Source organism: Microcaecilia unicolor, chromosome 8 (genome assembly GCF_901765095.1).
Source record: "Microcaecilia unicolor chromosome 8, aMicUni1.1, whole genome shotgun sequence".
Lineage (NCBI taxonomy): Eukaryota > Metazoa > Chordata > Amphibia > Gymnophiona > Siphonopidae > Microcaecilia > Microcaecilia unicolor.
The window spans coordinates 105,123,033-105,143,954 of NC_044038.1; the positions used below are offsets into that span (position 1 = coordinate 105,123,033).

Below are 20,922 nucleotides of genomic sequence, written 5' to 3' on the forward strand. Positions count from 1 at the left end.
GGTGATATGATACAGACGTTCAAATATTTGAAAGGTATTAATCCGCAAACAAATCTTTTCCGGAGAGGGGAAGGCGGTAGTACGAGAGGACATGAAATGAGATTGAAGGGGGGCAGACTCAGGAAAGATGTCAGGAAGTATTTCTTCACGGAGAGGGTGGTGAACGCTTGGAATGCCCTCCCGCGGGAGGTGGTGGAGATGAAAACGGTAACGGAATTCAAGCATGCGTGGGACAGGCATAAAGGAATCCTGTGCAGAAGGAATGGATCCACAGAAGCTTAGCTGAAATTGGGTGGCGGGGGGAAGAGGGGTTGGTGGTTGAGAGGCTAGGATGGGGGAGGGCAGACTTATACGGGGTCTGTGCCGGAGCCGGTGATGGGAGGCGGGACTGGTGGTTGGGAGGCGGGAAATACTGCTGCACAGACTTATATGGTCTGTGCCCTGAAAAAGACAGGTACATATCAAGGTAAGGTATACACATGAGTTTATCGTGGGCAGACTAGATGGTGGCCGTGCAATGTCTTTTTCTGCGTATCTACTATGTTACTATGTTACATTTAACGAGTTTCTGAGAAGCAAACACTAAATAAATAAATACACATTACACCAATCTTAAGGCTGGGGGCGCTTGATAGTGATCATAATATGATCAGATTGATATCAGCTTTGGAGTAAATACACACAGAAAATCCAATATGTTAGCATTTAACTTTCCAGCTTATAATCGAAAGTGATCGCCCGGCCCTATCCTGACATAATCAGGAGATGGCGGCGATCTCGGAAAAGCGGCGAAATCAGTATAATCGAAAGCTGCATTTTGACAGCATCGCTGCTTTCCCGTCGCCTTGCCGGCGAAAGATCAAAGGGGCGTGTCGCTGGCTAAGCGAAGGCAGGACATGGGTGGGCGTGGCTACCAGATGGCCGGCCATCTTTTTTTTTTCGATAATACGGTTGGGGGCGGCCAAATCCTCGACATAAATGTTGAGATCGCCGGGTTTGAGATAGCCGGCATCGGTTTCGCCGATAATGGAAACCGAGGCCAGCCATCTCAAAACCGGCCAAATCCAAGGCTTTGGTCGTGGGAGGAGCCAGCATTTGTAGTGCACTGGTCCCACTAACGGAATGTAAAAAGCCCTTCCCTTACCGATCTGGAAAGGAAGGGCATGCATGAGGAAATTGCATGCAAATGAGCTGCTCGCTATTAGCTCATTTGCACACGATTTCCTTCCTAAGGAGGGAAGCGATATCAGTTGAGGACGGTCCTTTCCTGCAATAGAAGTTGAAGACGTCCTTCTCTGTGGCGGCAGTTGAGGATGTCCAAAATATTTCTGTGAGAAGGACAGCCATGCCTTTGCTTCTGACACCCTTTTTATTTATTTGGATTTTGGATCACAAGTAGCAGCAGTGCGATTTGAACTGGCCATCTCTAGATTGCAAGACCAGTGCTCTAACCACTAGGCCACTCTGCCATTTCTCCACTCTACTTCACTCCCCTGAAATTTGGCCATCCCTGTGGGGGGCAGTTGAGGACGTCCAAAATGTTTGAAAGAAGGATGTCCACGGCTTCGTTATGTCTCCGCTGACACATACATACCTCCCCCCCCCCCCCACAGGGATGGCCAAATTTCAAGCAAGTGGAGGAGTGGCAGAGTGGCCTAGTGGTTAGAGCACTGGTCTTGCAATCTAGAGGTGGTTGATTCAAATCCCACTGCTGCTACTTGTGATCCAAAATCCAAATAAATAAATAAAAAGAGTGTCAGAGGCATAGCAAAGGCATGGCTGTCCTTCTCACAGAAACATTTTGGACGCCCTCAACTGCCGTCACAGAGAAGGACATCTTCAACTGCCATTGCAGGGAAGGACGTCTTCAACTGCCGTCGCAGGGACGGAGGCATAGCAAAGGACATATTCTAAAAAAGACAAAAGTTTCTGAAGTTGTTTTTTTCAGGGTGGGAGGTGGTTAGTGACCACTGGGAAAGTCATCTGGTCAGTTCAGGCACCTGTTTGATGCTTGGTCTTGAAAAAAAAATGGACCAAGTAAAGTTGGCCAAATGCTCGTCAGGGCCGCCCTTCTTTTTTCCATTATCGGCCAAGGGCGGCTATCTCTTAATCACGCCCCAGTCCTGCCTTCGGTACGTTGCCAACAGGTCCCCGTGAACTTTGGCCGGCTCTGCGACGGAAAGCAGTTGAAGCTGGCCAAAATCGGCTTTGATTATGCCGATTTGGCCGGCATTGGGAGAAGGGCGGCCATCTCCCGATTTGTGTCAGAAGATGGCCATCCTTCTTTTTCGAAAATAAGCAGGATAGTCATCTACAGTAAAGACTGAAGGACCCATCTTATCCAAATAGAAGCAGTACTGGCTAGTTTGTGGACTGCTGGGTTAACAGCGAATCACAAAAAGTGTTTCTTGGGAGGATAAGAAGTCCAGTATCTGGGGTACTCAGTCAGGAAAGGACAGGTAAGATCCCAGATCCAGAAGGTAGAGGCCATCATCCAGGTGCCAGTACCCCAGATGAAGTAGCAAGTATGATCCTTACTTGGGCTTGTTGGTTACTATCACCGGTTTATTGTAGAATTTGCTGAGAAAGCAGAACCGCTAACACAGAAGAAAGCTCCAGAGAAGATATCCTGGAATGAAGAGCTGGATGGAGCTTTTCAAACTCTGAAACGAGATATCTTTTCAGAACCGGTGCAGACAGATGCCTCAGAGATAGTAAACTAATGGCATACATTAGCAGGAAGCTGTACCCGAGAGAGAAAAATTATGCAGTAATTGAGAAGGAGGCTCTAGCCATCAAGAGGGCCCTGGAAACCTTCCAGTATTATCTGTTGGGGCATCAGTGACCACCAACCCCTTCAATGGATGGCTCGATATAAAGATTCCAATGCACATGTAATGCACTGGTCCATTAGTCTCAGTGGTGTAGCTAGGGTAGTTGACACCCGGGGCCGGTCATTTTTTAACACCCCCCTCCAAAATCCAGTACTAGGCATACCGAGAATACAAAACACTCAGGATCTCTAGAACAATTTTACCATACCATAAGCAGTAATTTCTATGAGTCACATAAGGAAAAGGAAAGCATCTTAAACACTACAGTGAGCACTAGAACATCAATTCGCCTATTGTAAAACGTAACCAGACAGAATAGTACAGATCGTCGATCCTGCACAGTCAATGCCAACTGAAAGCCGTGTCTTTTTCACAAACACAGATAAACCCTAAACCACTATAGAATAAGTAATCAAACTTTCTATTTAGACAAAAATTAAACTGAACCCCCAAGAGGCCAGACTGAGCATACAATGCAACACCACAGAAACAGAAAATAAAATACCACCATTTTATCGGACTAATACATTTAGCTTTCAGAGACCAAAACCTCCTTCCTCAGATCAGATCAGTACAGTATAGTGATTTTACATTATCCTATCCTGGCCTGAGGAAGGGGGTTTTGTTCTCCGAAAGTTAGTCAAAATATATTAAAATTAGTCCAATAAAGATTACCTTATTTCCATGTTCTATTTATTAACACAGCTACAATACTACTTTATCCTAAAGCAAAAAAATAAAAATATATATTTTACTTGCAGTTTGTTGTCTCTGGTTTCTGCTTTCCTTATCTTCTTTTCACTGTCTTCCTTCCATCCAGCATCTGCCTTCTCTCTCTCTCCCTGCCATCCAGTGTCTGCCCTCTCTCTCCTGTCCCCTCCATCCAAAGTCTGTCCTCTCTCCCTGCCCCTTCCATCTAGGATCTGCCCTCTCTCCATGTGCATCTCCTTCCTTTGTCTTTCCTTCCCTCCATCCTTGTCCAACATTTCTCCTCTCTTCCATCCATGTGCATTTCCTTCCTGACTTTCCTCCCCTCCCTCCATCCATCCATTCATGTCCAACAACTCTCCATTCTCCCCTGCCGTCTCCTCCATCCACCCATATCCTTCAATTTCCTCTCTCCCCTGCCCCCATTCATCCATCCATATCCAGCAGTTCTCCATCTAAGTCTAGGAACTCTCCATTCTCTCCTGCCGTCTCCTCCATCCACCCATATCCTTCAAATTTCCTCTCTCCCCTGCCCCCATTCATCCATCCATATCCAGCAATTCTCCATCTATGTCCAGGAACTCTCCATTCTCTCCTGCCGTCTCCTCCATCCACCCATATCCCTCAAATTTCCTCTCTCCCCTGCCCCCTTCCATCCATCCATATCCAGCAAATTTCCTCTCTCCCCTGCCCCCTCCATCCATCCACCAGCAATTCTCCTATCTCCCCTGCCCTCCCCTCCTCTCCAGTGATCTCTTCTCTCCCCATGCCCTCCCCTCCCATCCATGTCCAGTGATTCTCCCTGCCCTCCCTCAGCTCCCCCACAGCCCTCCTCTCTGTTCCTTCCTGCCCTCCCCTCCATCCATCCATCCATCCACGTCCAGCAATTCTCCTCCCCTGCCCTCCCCTCCAGCGATCTCTTCTCTCCCCCATGCCCTCCCCTCCAGCGACCTCTTCTCTCCCCATGCCCTCCCCTTCTCTCCCCCATGCCCTCCCCTTCTCTCCCCTCCCATCCATGTCCAGCATTCTCCTCTCTCCCCTGTCCTCTCCGTTCCTTCCTTCTCACCCATGGCAGCCCTCCTCCTCCTCCTCTCTGCCCCCCCCCCCCCGTATCATAACCTTTTACTTCCCGTGATGGCAGCGGCGTCAGTTCCGTTACGAAGAAGGCACTGCAGGTTCCCCTCCGGCTTCAGCTTCTCCCTTCGCTCTTCACACAGTGAGTGTCCCGCCTTCGCGGAAACAGGAAATAGGTCATCACGAAGGGAGAAGCTGAAGAGCCTGCAGCCTTCTTCATAAGTAACTGACGTCGCTGCCACTATGGGAAGTAAAAGGTTATGATACGGGGGGGGGGGGGGGGGGGGGGGGGAGAGGAGGAGGAGGGCTGCCGAGGGCGGGAAGGAAGGAGGAGGAGGGTTCTTTTTTTTTTTCAATTCTCTTTATTGTCATCAGTACAATACATGCTCATAAACCACACAATCTGATACAATCCATCAACATTTTAAACAGCATGACCTTCATCACAGAAGTATACTCAAATACCATCTAGGAAGCATAATTGCACTAACATTTTCTTCTATACCCTTCCCCCCCACCCTCCCATTAACCCCCCTTGCCTGCCTCCCCCCCCCCACACTCCCCTGTATGATCTCCATTGTTGATAGGAAACCTTACTATCTTACCAATTCCTCTAACTTCTGCCAAAGCAATGCATACTGCCTGTTGTCTATGTTTGGAGACTGCTTATACAATGTGTTCTCATACTTTGCCATTTCTTTAACTCTCGCCACCCAACAGGTGTATGATACTGGTTCTACCTTTGTCCAGCACTGCAGGATAGTTTTTTTAGCTGCCAGGGTTGTCATATATAAGAATCTCCGCTGTGGTTGAGAGAGATCTGTCTGGTCCCCCAACAGCAACGATTGGTAGGACCATTCTACCTCTTCCTGGAGCCTTTGTCAGCACCTTAAAACTTTTGTTCCATAGGACCAATTTAGGACATTCAGGAGCTATGTAAAAAAGTACCAATTCCTGCCTGGCATTTGGAACAAGTATCCAACTCCCACAACTTCATTTTCTTCCCCGTTCACTTGTGATATATGCCCTATGGAGCAGTTTAACTGAGTTTCTTGCCAATACCGCAGATTGACAAATTCAGCTAATGACACAAACAGAAATTAAATTGGGGGTTGTGAATATTCAGTTCCCAATTCTCTATTCCACCGCAGAGACAGCTCTCCCTCCCTGCTAGCTGTTATGGCCATCTTTGTCAGCTTATACCATGTAGATAATTTGTTGGCCTTCGGGGGTAAGCATAACACCATCTCATCCATTTTTTCCATATGTCCAGCCATTCCCATACTTCCTCCACGTCTGTGCCAATAATGTCGTGCTTGTAGATAGTGTAACATTTGATTATTTGGGATCCTCCATGTTTCCTTCACTTGCGAGAAGGGAAGGAAACTATTGCCCTCTGTGGACACCAAATCTCCCCAAGTCACACACCCATTCTTTGCCCATCTCTTAAATACAGAGGGTCCCATGCCCACCGGGAAGTCTACCAGTCCTACCATCCTTTGAAAGGGCGAGGCAAATGGGCTTCTATCCTGTCGACCTCTCCACCACTTCCACGCCGTGCAGAGTGGTGTAAGAAAGCTAAACTGCTTGTTTGCAATGGTACCTAGCCCTGGGGCGGTGTGTAATAAGTTTATAAACGAATATGGTTTGCACCATTCCTTCCACCAGTGGCCTGGGGTGAATTTTGAGTGGCCACTAATACCTTCGTATATTATACGCATCAGTGCTACCACGTTATAAAGGCGGAGATCAGGTAAATTAAGACCACCCCTCTCCCTGTTAAGTATTAATACCTGATGTCCTATGCGGGCACCTTTATGTCTCCATATAAATGATCTTATAGTGGACCTGAATAACCTTTCATCCTGTCTCTTATCCATATGGGTATTGCTTTGCAATGGGTACAGTAGTTTGGCAACAGAACCATCTTAACCAATGCTATTCTTCCATAAAGTGATAAGGGAGATCCTGTCCATCTCTCACAAGTTTGCCTGATCTTATCAATTTGTTCCGTATATTTTCTTACTACATCACTAATAGGTTAGTACTCAAGAAAATACCCAAATAGCGCATTGCCTGCGGCACGGTGTGGAATAGGGAGAGTTCCAAACCTAGAGGTGTCTTGACTTCCTGATAGTGGTAAGTAGTTCAGATTTTTCACAATTGACCCTTAATCCGATACTATCCCCGACTGCTTTACTAAGAGCAGTGCCTGATCCAGGTGTGTGGATGCATCCTGTAGATATAAAAGGATATCATCCGCAAATAGATTAATACGGATCTCCTTCCCCCCCACCATTAGGCCCCTAATCTTGTCACTCTGCCTTATTTTAATCGCCAGTGGTTCAATTGCCATCAGGAACAGGAGTGGCGACAACGGGCACCCTTGCCTTGTTCCCCTCTGTAGCTCAAAGCTCTCTGTTAGAGTGTTATTTATCATCAGCCTCGCTCTTGGTTTAGTGTATAAGGTCTTAACCCACTCAATGAATCTACCACTTATCCCGAATTTCTCCATCACCCAGAAAAGATACTGCCACGATATGCTATCGAAAGCTTTTTCCATGTCTAGCCCCGCTATCACTTCATTCCCCACTGTTCCTTTGTAAGTGTGGATTGCCGCCAATACCCTAATAAGATTCATTGAGGCGTACCGGCCCGGGACAAACCCCGCCTGATCCTCCTGTACCACACTGGCCAGAGATAGATTCATTCTTCGAGCTAAAATGGCTGCTAGGAGTTTAACGTCCTGGTTAAGTAAGGATATTGGGCGGTAAGACCCCACTTGCCCTGGGTCCTTTCCTGGTTTAGGTATTAATATAATATGCGCCAGGTTTTGATTATGTTGCCTGTCAACCCCTCCCCCTGATAAACCATTAAAGAAGTCAACCAATGGTCTAGTAATATCTGCCATTAAAATTTTATAGTATTCAGGCCCATACCCATCCGGGCCTGGGGCTTTGGTCAGCTTTAATGCCTTGATGCCTTGCATGACCTCCTGCTCTGTTATAGGGGCGCTTAATCGTTGCACCTGATCTATGTCCAGCTGAGGCATTTGCAGGCCCTCAAAGAATGCATCCCTCTGTAATGGGTCTAACTCCCGCACTGCATATAAAGATTGGTAATAGTGAACAAATTGTTTATGTATTTGAGCTTCTTCATGATATACTCTGCCTGTGCTATCCTTTATTGATGTAACAATCTGTCGTTTTCTGTACGGCCGCACTAGGTTTGCCATAAGCCTCCCCGCCTTGTTTCCCCATTGAAAAAGTTTGAATCTCTGAAAATATATGTCCCTTTCAGCTCTGGCATTAAGCAATTGATCAATACTTTTGCGAAGCCGACCCAGTTTCTCCCTGTACTCTTTATCCATGCTGCCCATATGTTGTCTACGCACTTGTGGTACTCGGGCAGATAGTGATAACAACTCCGCCTCTGTTTTTTTCTTTTTCCCAGCAGTGTAGGCCAAGATGTGCCTCTCAATACTACCTTGGCCGCCTCCAGTATACAGTTGGGCTCACCTCCGGGGTTTTCTTATACCTCTGATAATCTGCCCACTTCCTTTTCAAGTAGGCTTTAAATGCATCGTCCCTGTCTTAGAGTGGGGGAGAACTTCCACACTCTCTCCGTGTCCCCCTTAGTATTATCTATGGAGTTACAAGATAGCTGAATGATCCGACACTGTGTGTCCAGTATGTGTGCTGCTTTTGACCCCGGGAACCAAGCCTGTGATACAAGAAAGTAATCTATTCTAGAATCGAATGTGCGGAATGGAGCAGAAGTAAAGTCTGAATCATACGGGTGTAAATTCTCCAAACGTCTACCAACCCTAATTGGTGTATCAAAAAATTGACTCCCTTATGATCCCACCCCCTATTTTGGTTTACAATCAATAGCTGGATCTGCAGTAATATTAAGGTCCCCCTCCCCAATATTCTCTGGTATTCCGGGTATAACGCCATCTGTGCCACTATATCTAGAGAAAAAATTTATGGGGTCTGTGTTTGGGCCATATAAGTTGCAAAGACTGAACTCTCGGCCCCCATAACTCACCCAACACTATTACATACCTTCCCTCCTTATCTTGTAATACCTTGTGTATGGCCTAAAGGCAGCTTGTTTGTGTATTGGATAGCAACTCCCTTTTCCTGATGTTAAAGGATGAATATGCCACCTCTCCCACCCCACCCCCTCTCTTCAGTTTCACATGCTCCGAGCTAGACAAATGGTTTACCTGGAGAAAGGCGATATCTGCCCCACTCTTTTCCTCAGCCAGGACAGTATTTTAGTACATTTAACTGGGGAGTGAATACCATCCACATTCAAAGATACTTATCTTCAAATTAACCATTTCCACTCTCATAGTCTGTAATCCTCATGCCGGTCCGCTCTTCTTTTTTTTTTTTTGCTCCCGGCGGGCCTCCCAGCTGGACCCACCAGAAACACTCTGCTTCTGTATTTCGGTTTCCATCAAAGAACATCCCCATCCTTCCCCCAGCAGGCAATTTATCCCATCTTCCACCCCACCCTTTCCTCCCCCTCCCAATTCTCCCTTATTGTCTCCTTCCCCAACATTCACACAATCCCTATCTTCTCTCCCTCCCTGCCCTCCCTGCCCTCCTCCTCCCCTCCAGAACCCTTCTGATTCCTCCTCATCATCATCATCCTTCCCCTTCCCACCCTCATACAGCAAGAAACAAGCATCAAATTCCCCCCCCCCCCGACTTCCTTGCCCAAGCATACACCCCCTAACCCCATAACTAACCCCCACAGCAAAATCAACAAACCACAACCTGTACACATAACGTTCTTACAACTTGCTGAAATTATCTTTGCTCGAGAACTCTGCACCTTTCTCCGTGACTCTGGACCATCCGCCACTGCGTCAGTTTATCAGGACCATGCTTACTGCAGCTCCCACTCGCTTAGTTCCAGACTTTGTATGTGCAATGTCCATGATTATATCCTATTAGTAACATTTTAACATGTTTGGGAGGCATGAATTTTTTCTCCTTACAGCTCAGACCTGCGCCCGAGATATTAAATCCTTTTCCGGAGTGTCACTTTTTTTTTTTATAGCAGTATTGCCCCCTGTCCAAGCCTTTCCAACTAGGCTCATATTATGCAAACAAGGAAGAAGTTCAAAATGAAGTCAAACCATTATGTCCCCTTCGATCTGTCCCTCGGAGAGATGTCTCCCTCATTAGTTATTCTCCTGCTGGTTCCTCTCTGTTCAATCTCTCCATAAACGCTTTGGCCTCTGCCGCTTCTTGGAACATCAGGGATTTCCCTCCATGCCACACTCTTAACTTCGCAGGGTAAAGGAGTGAGAATCTAATGCCCTTGCTGTACATCTGGGAGCACGTGGGAGCCATTGCTCGTCTAAGCTGCGCCACCGCCAATGAGTAATCGTTGAACAGCAGGAGTTTATGACCATTGTATTCCAGTTGCGCTTGTCTGGATCGCCCCTGCTTCAGCAGCGTTTCTTTCTCTCGCCAGTTGGAAAAATGTGAGATTGCTGTTCTGGGTTTGTTATCTCCTTCTTTCTGGATCCCTATAGGGTGCGCACGATTGCACTGCCAGGCGCCTGGTCCTCCTCCTAGGCCCAAATGCGTAGGGAGCCATTCGCTGAAAAATTTGTAAAGGTCTCCCTCTTTCACGTCCTCCGGAAGCCCTACAACCCGCAGATTATTGCGGCGATTCCTGTTCTCTTGTTCCTCCACTTGTGCTTTGAGGGCTGCCGCTTCTTTTTGCAGGGCTTCGATCTGTGCCGCCATACCCGTTGTCGTATCTTCTTGGGCGAGCACACGCTGTTCCACCTCTGTTAGCCTGCGGGCCTGCGTGTCGAACTTCTCATTAATTTCCTCGACCGCAGAATGGATTTTGTTTAGGCGATCCTCCAGCGCTGCAGCTACTGTTGAGGAGATCTCTTTCGCCCACTCTCCCGCGTTTTTCTCCGGCCCAGGCAAGGATTCTGGAGTCATCGCCATCTTGGCAGCCTTTCCCGCGGGAGTGCACTTGTGTTTTATGGCGCCCTGATTTCTAGTGGGCATACCGTTCGTCCCCTTTCACCAGTTGCGGTCAAATTCGTGCTGCGAGTTCTCTGACCCTTCGCGCTGACTCTGGGACCTTCGGGGTGAAAAAAAGGGTTTCATAAAGCTGATTTTTGCAAAGAAATCGGGGAGCTCTCCCTTCCTGCTGCTGATCAGGAAGCAGTCATCACGTGACCGAAAGAGGAGGAGGGTTCTACGAGGTGCCCATGGGGGGGGGGGGGGCGGATTTTGGGAGCGGGGGTGCCTGGAAGCAGCGGAGCACCCCCCCCTTGTGCTGACACCCGGGGCGGACCGCCCCCTCGGCCCCCCCCCCCCTTGCTATGCCACTGATTAGCCTTCAGCCCTTTAGCTATCAGATGAGACTTTGGGCGCTCAACCAGGTACTGTTGAGCTGAGGGGAAGGGTATGTGAGGGGGTTTATAGAACACCATCCCTCACCCTTAGGAAAAGTCCCTCCAATAGCCTGAGTCAGCATAAGAACAGTCCCTCTGATTGCCTAGGCCACCATAAAAGCATTGGTCCCATCCTGCGAGAGGCAGAACCTATATCGGTGAGTTTAAAATATAGGGCCAGGCTGAGATTAGAGAGGTCCAGGGAAGGAAGAACAGAAGCCCAAGTCTATGGCTTAACTGAATACATCTAGCTACTGTGACCTGGCTGGGGTATGCCAACATTGTGTTTTTGTTAAGGCTCTCAAGCTTTGTTGAGTTATGGCTGAAGCCAGACCTGGACCTCTAAGGGAAAACAAGAACTAGGCTGTGTTTGTGGCGTGGCAACCCCAGCAGTCACCACTTGTATTAGGCATGCCGCTAGAGGCCTGCTTATTAACTCATGCTATGAGGCTTACCCATGGCCCTGTGAAGGAACAGGCCCGGGGAGTTCTTCACATAAATACTTTATTTTGTGTTCATTCCTTTTGTCCGGCTGTGTTATTTCTCTGGCCTACTCTCAACCCTCACTTGGGGTCTCAGAATACTGTTTTTCAAGAGTCTCATAAACACAGTAGGACTGTGAGGGAAACTCTCATCTATAAAAGGCTTGACTACATGAATGATGATTCTGAATTGGTAGGTCACACCAAGTGTTGACATTGTCAATGGCGTGACTTGACTAAAGGGATGGACTGGATGGACGTTAATATTGGTTATAAAATAACAGCACGATCAAATACTACATGTGAATCCAACATAAAAGACTAACCTCGGCTACACAAGAAAACCAAAGCACGTATGATCACAACACTACTCTTCCGCATTACGACTATTCTGTGGCTTTGTCATATAAACTTCATCTTACCACAGCAGCACAATGTATTTGTTCACACCGGAAACAGTAAATTCCAGTACTATGTAAGCCACATTCAGCCTGCAAAAAGGTGGGAAAATGTGGGATACAAATGTAACAAATAAAACAAAAAAATAATATAGTCTTGCAAATTACTGTATGTAGGGCGTTCACACTGCCCAGTGAAATTGTGTTTGAATGAACATAAATCAAGAATCAATAAAAGGGTTTTGTCAGCCCTCCTAGTGGCCCATTGACTTCAGAAGAAACATCTGGTTATGGATATGAAATGGTGGATAATTGATAAAATCAAGATGGGGTGGGAGTGTGGCAATTCTGGTCAATTGTTGAACTATAAAGTTCAGAGATGGATATTTTTTTTGTTAAAGACAGTAATTCCAACAGACTTAAATCTAGAGCTTGATTGGGTGTCTTTATTGTGACATGTCTCGTTTTGATGGACAGTTTTGCACCATTTGCTGTTTATTTAAAAGAGTTTTACGACAGCACCATTTTGAGCAGCCTATTCAAGCACTGTGAAGGCAGCATTAACAGTGCAATACAGGTAATGGTGTATATTTTAAAGTATTATTAATTGTATATATGGAATGTAGATTTTGTTTATTGAACTTGAGCTTTGTTATATATATAATTTTTTAGTACCTTCCCTGATGTGGAGTCGAAACATGGCGGATGTCAGTTGGTCCTTTTACAGCCAAGTTCAACATAAGTTGATTTTTTGAAGACTTAAAGTATCTATTTGTATTGGGTTATATACAAAATACATGCATAATTTTTTAACCCAATACAATAGACACTTTTAGTGGGCACTTAACACATTATAGTGGGCACTTAACACATTAATACCGCTATTAACGTGTTAAGGGCTGCTTTTATAAAGCCATGCTAGCGATTCCTACGCAGCAAATGAGAGGAAGCCCATAGGAATTGAATGGGCTTCCTCTCATTTGCCACACCAAGAGTCGGTAGTGTGGCTTTGTAAACGAGGCCCTAATTTTTTAAAACACATTCGGGGCTTTTTAACGTTGCCAGTTTTTTTTTTACGCAGACCCTCCTGATTTCCTCCACAGCTAGACTCAGGCACTGGATTTTTTCAGCTTCCTCTGCACAGCCTCAAAGTCCTTGTCTTCCCCTGCATGGCCAGGCTCTGCAGATGTTTGAGCCAAGTCGTGCAGGAAGTTGGGGAAGTCTCATGGTGGGACTTCTCCAACTTCCTGCATGACTCGATTCAAGCATCTGCACATTCTACAGCGCCCAGTTATGCAGGGAAGACAATGACTTTGAGGCTGTGCCAAGGAAGCTGAAAAAATCCGGAGCTTGTGCCCAGCAGTAATGTAAACGAGGGGGGAGGAGGAGAGAAACTGGTGAGTGATGGGTGAGAGTTTTCTCAATGGAATAAGCTGCTCTTTTCTGGCCCAGATCCTTAAAGTTAGATGTAAACAGACAGATGGTGCTGCCCTAAAAACTCTGGAATGATTGGATCACTCATATGGTATGGCTGCTATTATTGCAGGGAGTGATGAGTTGGTTGGTTGGTTGGAGGAGATTTAATCAATTTGTTACGCCATAAGCTTCCCAGGGAACGAGGAATGGGTTTGATGTTGGGGCTCTGGTATGATTAATTTGCTTAACTCAGTGATTTGAAGCTCTGTTGCACAATCTGTATATGATTTGTTGGTTTAATTTGTAATTTCGTTGTTCATTTTATATATGTTTTCAGGGGTTCGAGAAAACTCGTGGACAGGTGGATCACGTCCTCTAGATCCCCAGCAGCCTGAAACCACTGGGAAGCTAGGGTCCATTGAGCAGATCTCATGCGAAGACGAGCCATGGGAGTCACATGAACTGTGGAGGCCATGTGGCCGAGCAATCTTTTTCCTGAATCATGGGAAGAAGGGTGCCCAGAGAAAGCATCCTGAACTTTTCTTTGATCAGATATTTGTTCAGGGCCCTTAGGTCTAGGATGGGACGCATCCTCCCTGTTTTCTTTTCCACAAGGAAGTACCTGGAATAGAATCCCAGCCCTTCTTGCCCCTGTGGCACGGGCTCGACCGCATTGGCGCTGAGAAGGGCGGAGAGTTCCTCTGCAAGTACCTACTTGTGCTGGAAGCTGAAAGACTGAGCTCCCGGTGGGCAATTTGGAGGCATGGAGGCCAAATTGAGGGCGTATCCTTGCCGGACTATTTGAAGAACCCAACGGTCGGAGGTTATAAGAGGCCACACCTTTGGTGAAAAACTTTCAACCTCCCCCCGACCGGCAGATCGTCCGGCACGGACACTTTGGTCTTGGCTATGCTCTGCTGGAGCCAGTCAAAAGCTCGCCCCCTGCTTTTGCTGGGGAGCTGTGGGGCCTTGCTGAGGCGCACGCTGCTGACGAGCGCAAGCGCGCTGGGGCTTAGCCTGGGCCGTAGGCTGTCGAGAGGGAGGATTGTACCTACGCTTACCAGAAGAGTAGGGAACAGCCCTCCTTCCCCCATAAAGACGTCTACCTGATGAGGTAGATGCTAAAGGTTGCCGGCGGGAGAATTTGTTGAAAGCGTTATCCCGCTGGTGGAGCTGTTCTACCACCTGTTCGACTTTTTCCCCAAAAATGTTATCCGCTCGGCAAGGAGAGTCCGCAATCCGCTGCTGGATCCTATTCTCCAGGTCGGAGGCACGCAGCCATGAGAGCCTGCGCATCACCACACCTTGAGCAGCGGCCCTGGACGCAACATCAAAGGTATCAAATACCCCTTTGGCCAGGAATTTCCTACATGCCTTCAAGCTGTCTGACCACCCCCTGAAACGGCTTGGCTTGCTCCGAAGGGAGCTGGTCCACCAAGTCCGCCAGCTTCCGCACATTATTCCGCATATGGATGCTCGTGTACAGCTGATATGATTGAATCTTGGCCACGAGCATGGAAGAATGATAGGCCTTCCTCCAAAGGAGTCTAAGGTTCTGGAGTCTCTGCCCGGGGGCGCCGAAGCATGTTCTCTAGAACTCTTAGCCTTCTTCAGGGCCAAATCCACCACACCAGAGTCGTGAGGCAACTGAGTGTGCATCAACTCTGGATTCCCATGGATCCGGTACTGGGATTCTAACTTCTTGGGAATGTGGGGATTAGTTAGTGGCTTGGTCCAGTTCACCAGCAATGTCTTTTTCAGGACATGATGCATGGGTACTGTGGACACTTCCTTAGGTGGAGAAGGATAGTCCAAGAGCTCAAACATCTCAGCCCTTGGCTCATCCTACACGACCACCGGGAAGGGGTGGCCGTAGACATCTCCCCGGACAAAGGCCGAGAGAAAGACAGACTCTCGGGAGGAGAAAGCTGCCTTTCAGGGGAGGGAGTGGGGTCAGAAGGAAGGCCATCAGACTCCTCATCAGAGAAGTATCTGATGTCCTCCTCTGCCTCCCACGAGGCCTCGTCATCGGTATCAGACAACAAGTTCGCGAACCTGCGTCTGAAGCCGCGCCCGTCTCGACTCCGTGGAAACACGGCCACGGTGGGAGCGTCAAGAGGTGGACTACCCTGGCCGGCAGTGGGGAAGCCTCCCCTCACCGACGTCATCGGGGAGTCCACCTGGGAGGCAGCCGAAGTCGGTGCCGCAAGCGGTTACCGGGGACCTTACCCCGGGCAAAGGGCCAGCTGTCGCCTCACTCGACGGCAGCCGGTGGCGCAGGCACCCCCGGTACTGGAGAAGGGCGCAACAGCTCTTCAGGATGCCAGGAAGATGGCCGGGAGACTCTCGTGCAGAGCGGCTGTGGAGAAAGACTGAGAAGCCGATTATGCAGGCGTCGAGGTCAAACAACCTGTTCCGGGCAACGGAGGCGGTGCGGGCTGTCCGGGGCAGAGCGCAAGACACCTACTGGATGGAGGCGTGAGCGGTCTCCCGGTGCCGATGCCTGCTGGGTGCCGACTCTCTCGGCGACCCAGAGCTCCCGGTACCAAGTCGGGAAGGTGGACCTGGTGACGATGCTTCTTCGACTTCTTCGAGCGAAGCTGTCACACGGAGCTCCCGGTACCTATGAGGACGTAGAATCCAGACGTCGCTTCCTCGGGACCGGGGCTGAAGAAGGTCGATCCCGGGGGGGCTGTACAGCAGGAGCCCTCAGGGCAGGAGGAGACCTACCCGAAGGCTCACCGCCAGCAGCAGGGGAATGGACAGCCCTCACCTGCACTCCAGACGAAGCACCACCGTCCGACGACATCAACACCAGCAGGGGTCCCGGTACCACCGACGCACTCTTTCGAAGTCTCGGTACCGACGATGCAGGAGGAAGACGCCTCGATACCGTCGACGCCGATGCGATCTCCGAAGACTTTGGTGCTGCCGACGCACCCGACAAATCCCGAGATGCTGTTGCCGTCGAAGTGCCGGAGAACAGAACGTTCCACTGGGCTAACCTCGCTACCCGAGTCCTCTTTTGCAAAAGAGCACAAAGACTACAGGCCTGCGGGAGGTGCCCAGCCCCCAGACACTGAAGACACGAAGCGTGCCTATCAGTGAGCGAGATTATCCAGGCACACTGGGTGCACTTTTTGAAGCCGCTGGAAGGCTTCGATGACATGGGCGGAAAAATCGCACCGGCGAAATCAAAATTCGCGATGATGACAAGAGGCACCGAGAAAAAAGGGGAGAAAAAACCCGTACGGGCGGTCACAAGGCCGCTCCTGAAAGCGAAAGGAAACTTACGCTGGGGAAAGAAAACTAGAAATACGGGGAAAAGGGAACCTCTTATTTATTTATTTTTTGAACACAGAGATTAGAAACACGAAAGACGCGCGCGGTCTTCTGAGGGGCACAAAACGGCGGCAAACACGACTGTCCCGAGCGCGGACAAAAAGAAGACTGATGAACATGAGCCGGTTCGGGCGGGTAAGACGGTCGCGCATGCGCGGTTGCGCATGGTCGCGCGCGAGGGCTAGCAAACGTCTTTGCTAGAGAAGATTCCGATTGGAAGGGGATGCCGTGGATGTCACCCCTAGTGAGAACAAGCAGCCTGCTTGTCCTCGGTAGAAAACAAAATAAAACATTGAAAAGAAATAAGATGATACCTTTTTTATTGGACATAATACATTTTTTGATTAGCTTTCAAAGGTAGCCCTTCTTCGTCAGATCGGAAATAAGCAAATGTTGGTAGATGACAGTATATATAAGTGAAACATCAAAGTATTTCAGTGACAGTCTAACAGGATGAGGGTGAGAGACAGGAAGAGTCGGGTGGATGAGGGACAGGGAGATATGCATGGAGATAGGAGAGTGACAAAGCAGTACAATTGTATGGTTTATAATGGCTAGAAAACCCAGATCTTTGTTAAGTCCTGTCTGGTGGGTACCAAAATAGTCAATCATTCTGACTTCAAAGGTCATATGTTCCTGTATTGTTTTAAAGTTCCCTTTTAGGATTCCTACCATAAAATCACTGTGTTCTGGTTTTGTAAAGTGTTGGTCCCATAGAAGTGACATCCTGGTTGGTACTAGCATTTTTCATATGGTGTCTATGTAAATTAACTCTCTTCTTTAGCATCTGACTAGCTTCTCCAATGTAGCACCCTTCACTGCATTTTTACACTGAATGATATATACCACATTGGAAGATGAGCATGTGGAAAGATTCCTTAATGTTGAATATTTTTCCTTTGTGAATGACCGTGGGGTCCTGTAAAGTGTTTTGGCATAGTTTGCAGCTGAATATATTGCAAGGATGTGTGTCATTATCTTCCGTTTTGGGAGCTTACTTCTAATTGGCTTGTGTTTTAAGTTGGGTGGCTGTCGGAAGGCCAGCACTGGTGTTTAAACAGTGGCCCCTCCCCCACCCAATCCCATATTCCGTTCCTCCCTCTCGGTTATGATTTAACAATTTTTAATTGATGATACACTTAGAAGATACCTCTAACAAGACAAAGAGCTCACTGAATAATCCAAGGCACTCATTGTAGCCACACTGAACACAAAATGTCATCCATTGTTTCCTTTTGTGTGTTACCTACCCTCTTGCTTCCCCTCCCTCCTCCCCCCCCTACCCCTATCCCCTCAGAATGAAAGAGAAAAAGAAACGAAAAAAGGAAAAAAAAAGGGGAAGGAAAGGGGGGGAAGGGGAAAGAGGAGGGGAGAGATGAGGGGAAAGAGGAGGGGGCCCCACACAGCCAGCATCTTCACAAATATGTTTTCTTGTCCTGATTTCCTCTTCTGATAGCAACGGAGCATCCCCACCCTGCCCCTCTAATCCTTAAATGGAGTTCAAAAGCAGACTCTGGCCCTGTGCGGAAGAGACTCAATATATACGTCCCACACTGCGTGAAACAACTTTATCGTTTAGGTATATGCTTAGCGTATTGACACTCTAGAAGCATCAGAGCATGCAATCTATTCCTCCAGGTCCAGAAAGATGGTGCTTCGTCTCCCACCCAGAACCCCTAAGATCACTTTCTTTCCCAAGATTCCCGCTTTCCTAACAAGCAAGGTATATGATCTGCTTATATGTATGTGAAATGCTTCTCCAATTCGTTTTAAATTTACTACTTTGTAGCTTCATCACGTGCCCCTAGTCCTAGTATTTTTGGAAAGAGTAAACAAGCGATTCACGTCTACCCATTCCACTTCACTCATTATTTTACTAAAATCTATCATATCTCCCCTCAGCTGTCTTTTCTCCAAGCTGAAGAGCCCTAGTCGCTTTAGCCTTTCCTCATAGGGACGTCGTCCCATCCTCTTTATCATTTTTGTCACCCTTCTCTGTACCTTTTCTAATTCCTTGCTTTGTGGTGATGAAAGCATATCCCATTTGGATTTGAAACATCTGGCAGTGGATTTTTATTTATTTAATTTTTAGCTAATGCCTTTCCAGAATCAGTTCAATGCAAGTTACATTCAGGAGGCTTTCAATGTAAGTTTGTACCTGAGACAAGGGAGAGTTAAATGGGATTTGAAACCAGGTTCACAGCCTGCTCCTCTAACCACTAGGTTACTTCTACACTCAGTGACTTTTGAATAGCATGTGCGATCAGGTCTGAAAACCAACTGGTTTAAAACCCCACTCTATGTGTAAGCCCTACTGGGTGATGGGCATCTCTGTTGTGCCCTCTATCTATTTCACAAGCAGGTCACACCGAGGTGGTAGAAAACTTCATTATGCTTCTCCCCACTCCCCTGAATATGCCCATACTAAGGAGATGGAAATGTCAGGGTACTCTCCTCCATATGGAGGCATCCTGAGCTGGTAGAAGTTCTGCTGTGTCTTCCCCCCCTCCCTTCCCATGTATAAGCCATACCAAGATGATGGAAGTAATCCTCAATGCCACTCCATGTGTTCTTCTCAATCAACGCCTTCACTAGGTTCCAGGGCTGCTTCTTGTAGCGGATCTCTGAAGATACCCTGCACACAGCAAAAGGAAGAGATCAGACATCCCCACTCCCCAATAGAGACAGGAAAAAGAGGGGACTTGGAAGATCAGAGACTATAGGCCAATGTTACAAACTAACATTCTTCCACTCCCCAACAAAGACAGGAAGAAAGGGGGACTAGGAAGATCAGAGACTTTGTGCTAATGTTACCAGCTAACATTCTGCCCCGCTTCTCAACCAAGCCTGGAAGAAAAGGAGGGGGGGGGGGGGAGGTTAAAGAGATTAGAGACTATAAGCCAGTGGTACCACCTAACAATCCACTCCCAACAGAAATAGGAAGAAAGGGGGGGCTTGGAAGATCAACGACTATGCCAAGAGTCCTCAAATCCAGTTCTAGAGGTCCAAAACCCAGCCTAACATTCTGCCCCTCTTCTCAAACAAGACTTGAAGAAAGAGGGGGTGCCCGAGTTTGAGACTAAAAACCAGTGGTACTAGCTAACAAACTGCCACTTTCCAACAGAGACGGGAAGAAAGGGGTCCTGGGGAGATCAGAGACTATATATCAGTGTTACCATCTAACATTCTACCCCTCCTCTCAACCACGCTGGAAGAGATTAGAGACTATATGCCAGTGTTAACAGCTAACAATCTACCACTCCCCAACACAGACAGGAAGAAAGGGGGTCTTGGGAGATCAGAGACTATACCACAGGTCCTCAAATCCAGTCCTTGAGGTCTACAACCCAGTTTGGTTTTCAGGATTTCCACAATTAATATTTATGAGATCTATTTGCATTCACTGTTTCCACTGCATGCAAATAGATCTCATACTCACTGTGGAAATTCTGAAAACCAGGTTGGATTGTGGACCTTGAGAACTGGATTAGAGGACCTCTGCTATACGCCAATGTTACCCCTAACACTTTGCCAGTCCTCAATAGAGACAGGAAGAAAGGGGGCCATGGGGAGATCAGAGACTATACACCAATGTTACCTTCTAACATTGTGCCACTCCCCAACTGAGACAGGAAGAAAAAGGGGCTTGGTAATCAGAGACTATATGCCATTATTACCACCTAACACTCTGCCCCTCATCTCAACTAAGACTAGAATAAAGAGGGACTCAGGAGATCAGAGACTATAGTGCTCATTTTCGAAGCACAGACTAACAAAGTTACGTGGAGGGGAATAATTGAACGGGGACGGCCATCTCTAAGGGCGCCCATCTGTAAGGACGGCACCGCGAAGGGGCGGGGAAACCCGTATTATCGAAACAAGATGGGCGTCCATCTTTCATTTCGATAATACGGTCAGAGATGGTCAACCTTAGAGATGGTCGTCCCCGGTTTTCGGCCATAATGGAACCTGAGGACACCCATCTCAAAAATGACCAAATCCAAGGCATTTGGTCATGGGAGGAGCCAGCATTTGTAGTGCACTGGTCCCCCTCACATGCCAGGACACCAACTGGGCACCCTATGGGGCACTGCAGTGGACTTCACAAATTGCTCCCAGGTGCATAGCTCCCCAACCTTCGGTGCTGAGCCCCCCAACCCCCCCCCCCCAAACCCACTCCCCACAACTGTACACCACTACCATAGCCCTAAAGGGTGAAGGGGGGC

At 47.9% G+C, this 20,922-nt stretch overlaps 1 protein-coding gene across 1 annotated transcript in view; it reads right to left on the bottom strand.

Annotated features, from left to right (window-relative positions):
- Window positions 1-20,922, bottom strand: part of GRAMD1A (GRAM domain containing 1A) — an 894,680-nt gene that overhangs the window by 132,202 nt on the left and 741,556 nt on the right. Inside the window, 1 exon segment of the mRNA XM_030213386.1 lies at window positions 19,228-19,331. Within this exon segment, the coding sequence (XP_030069246.1) occupies window positions 19,228-19,331 (104 nt within the window).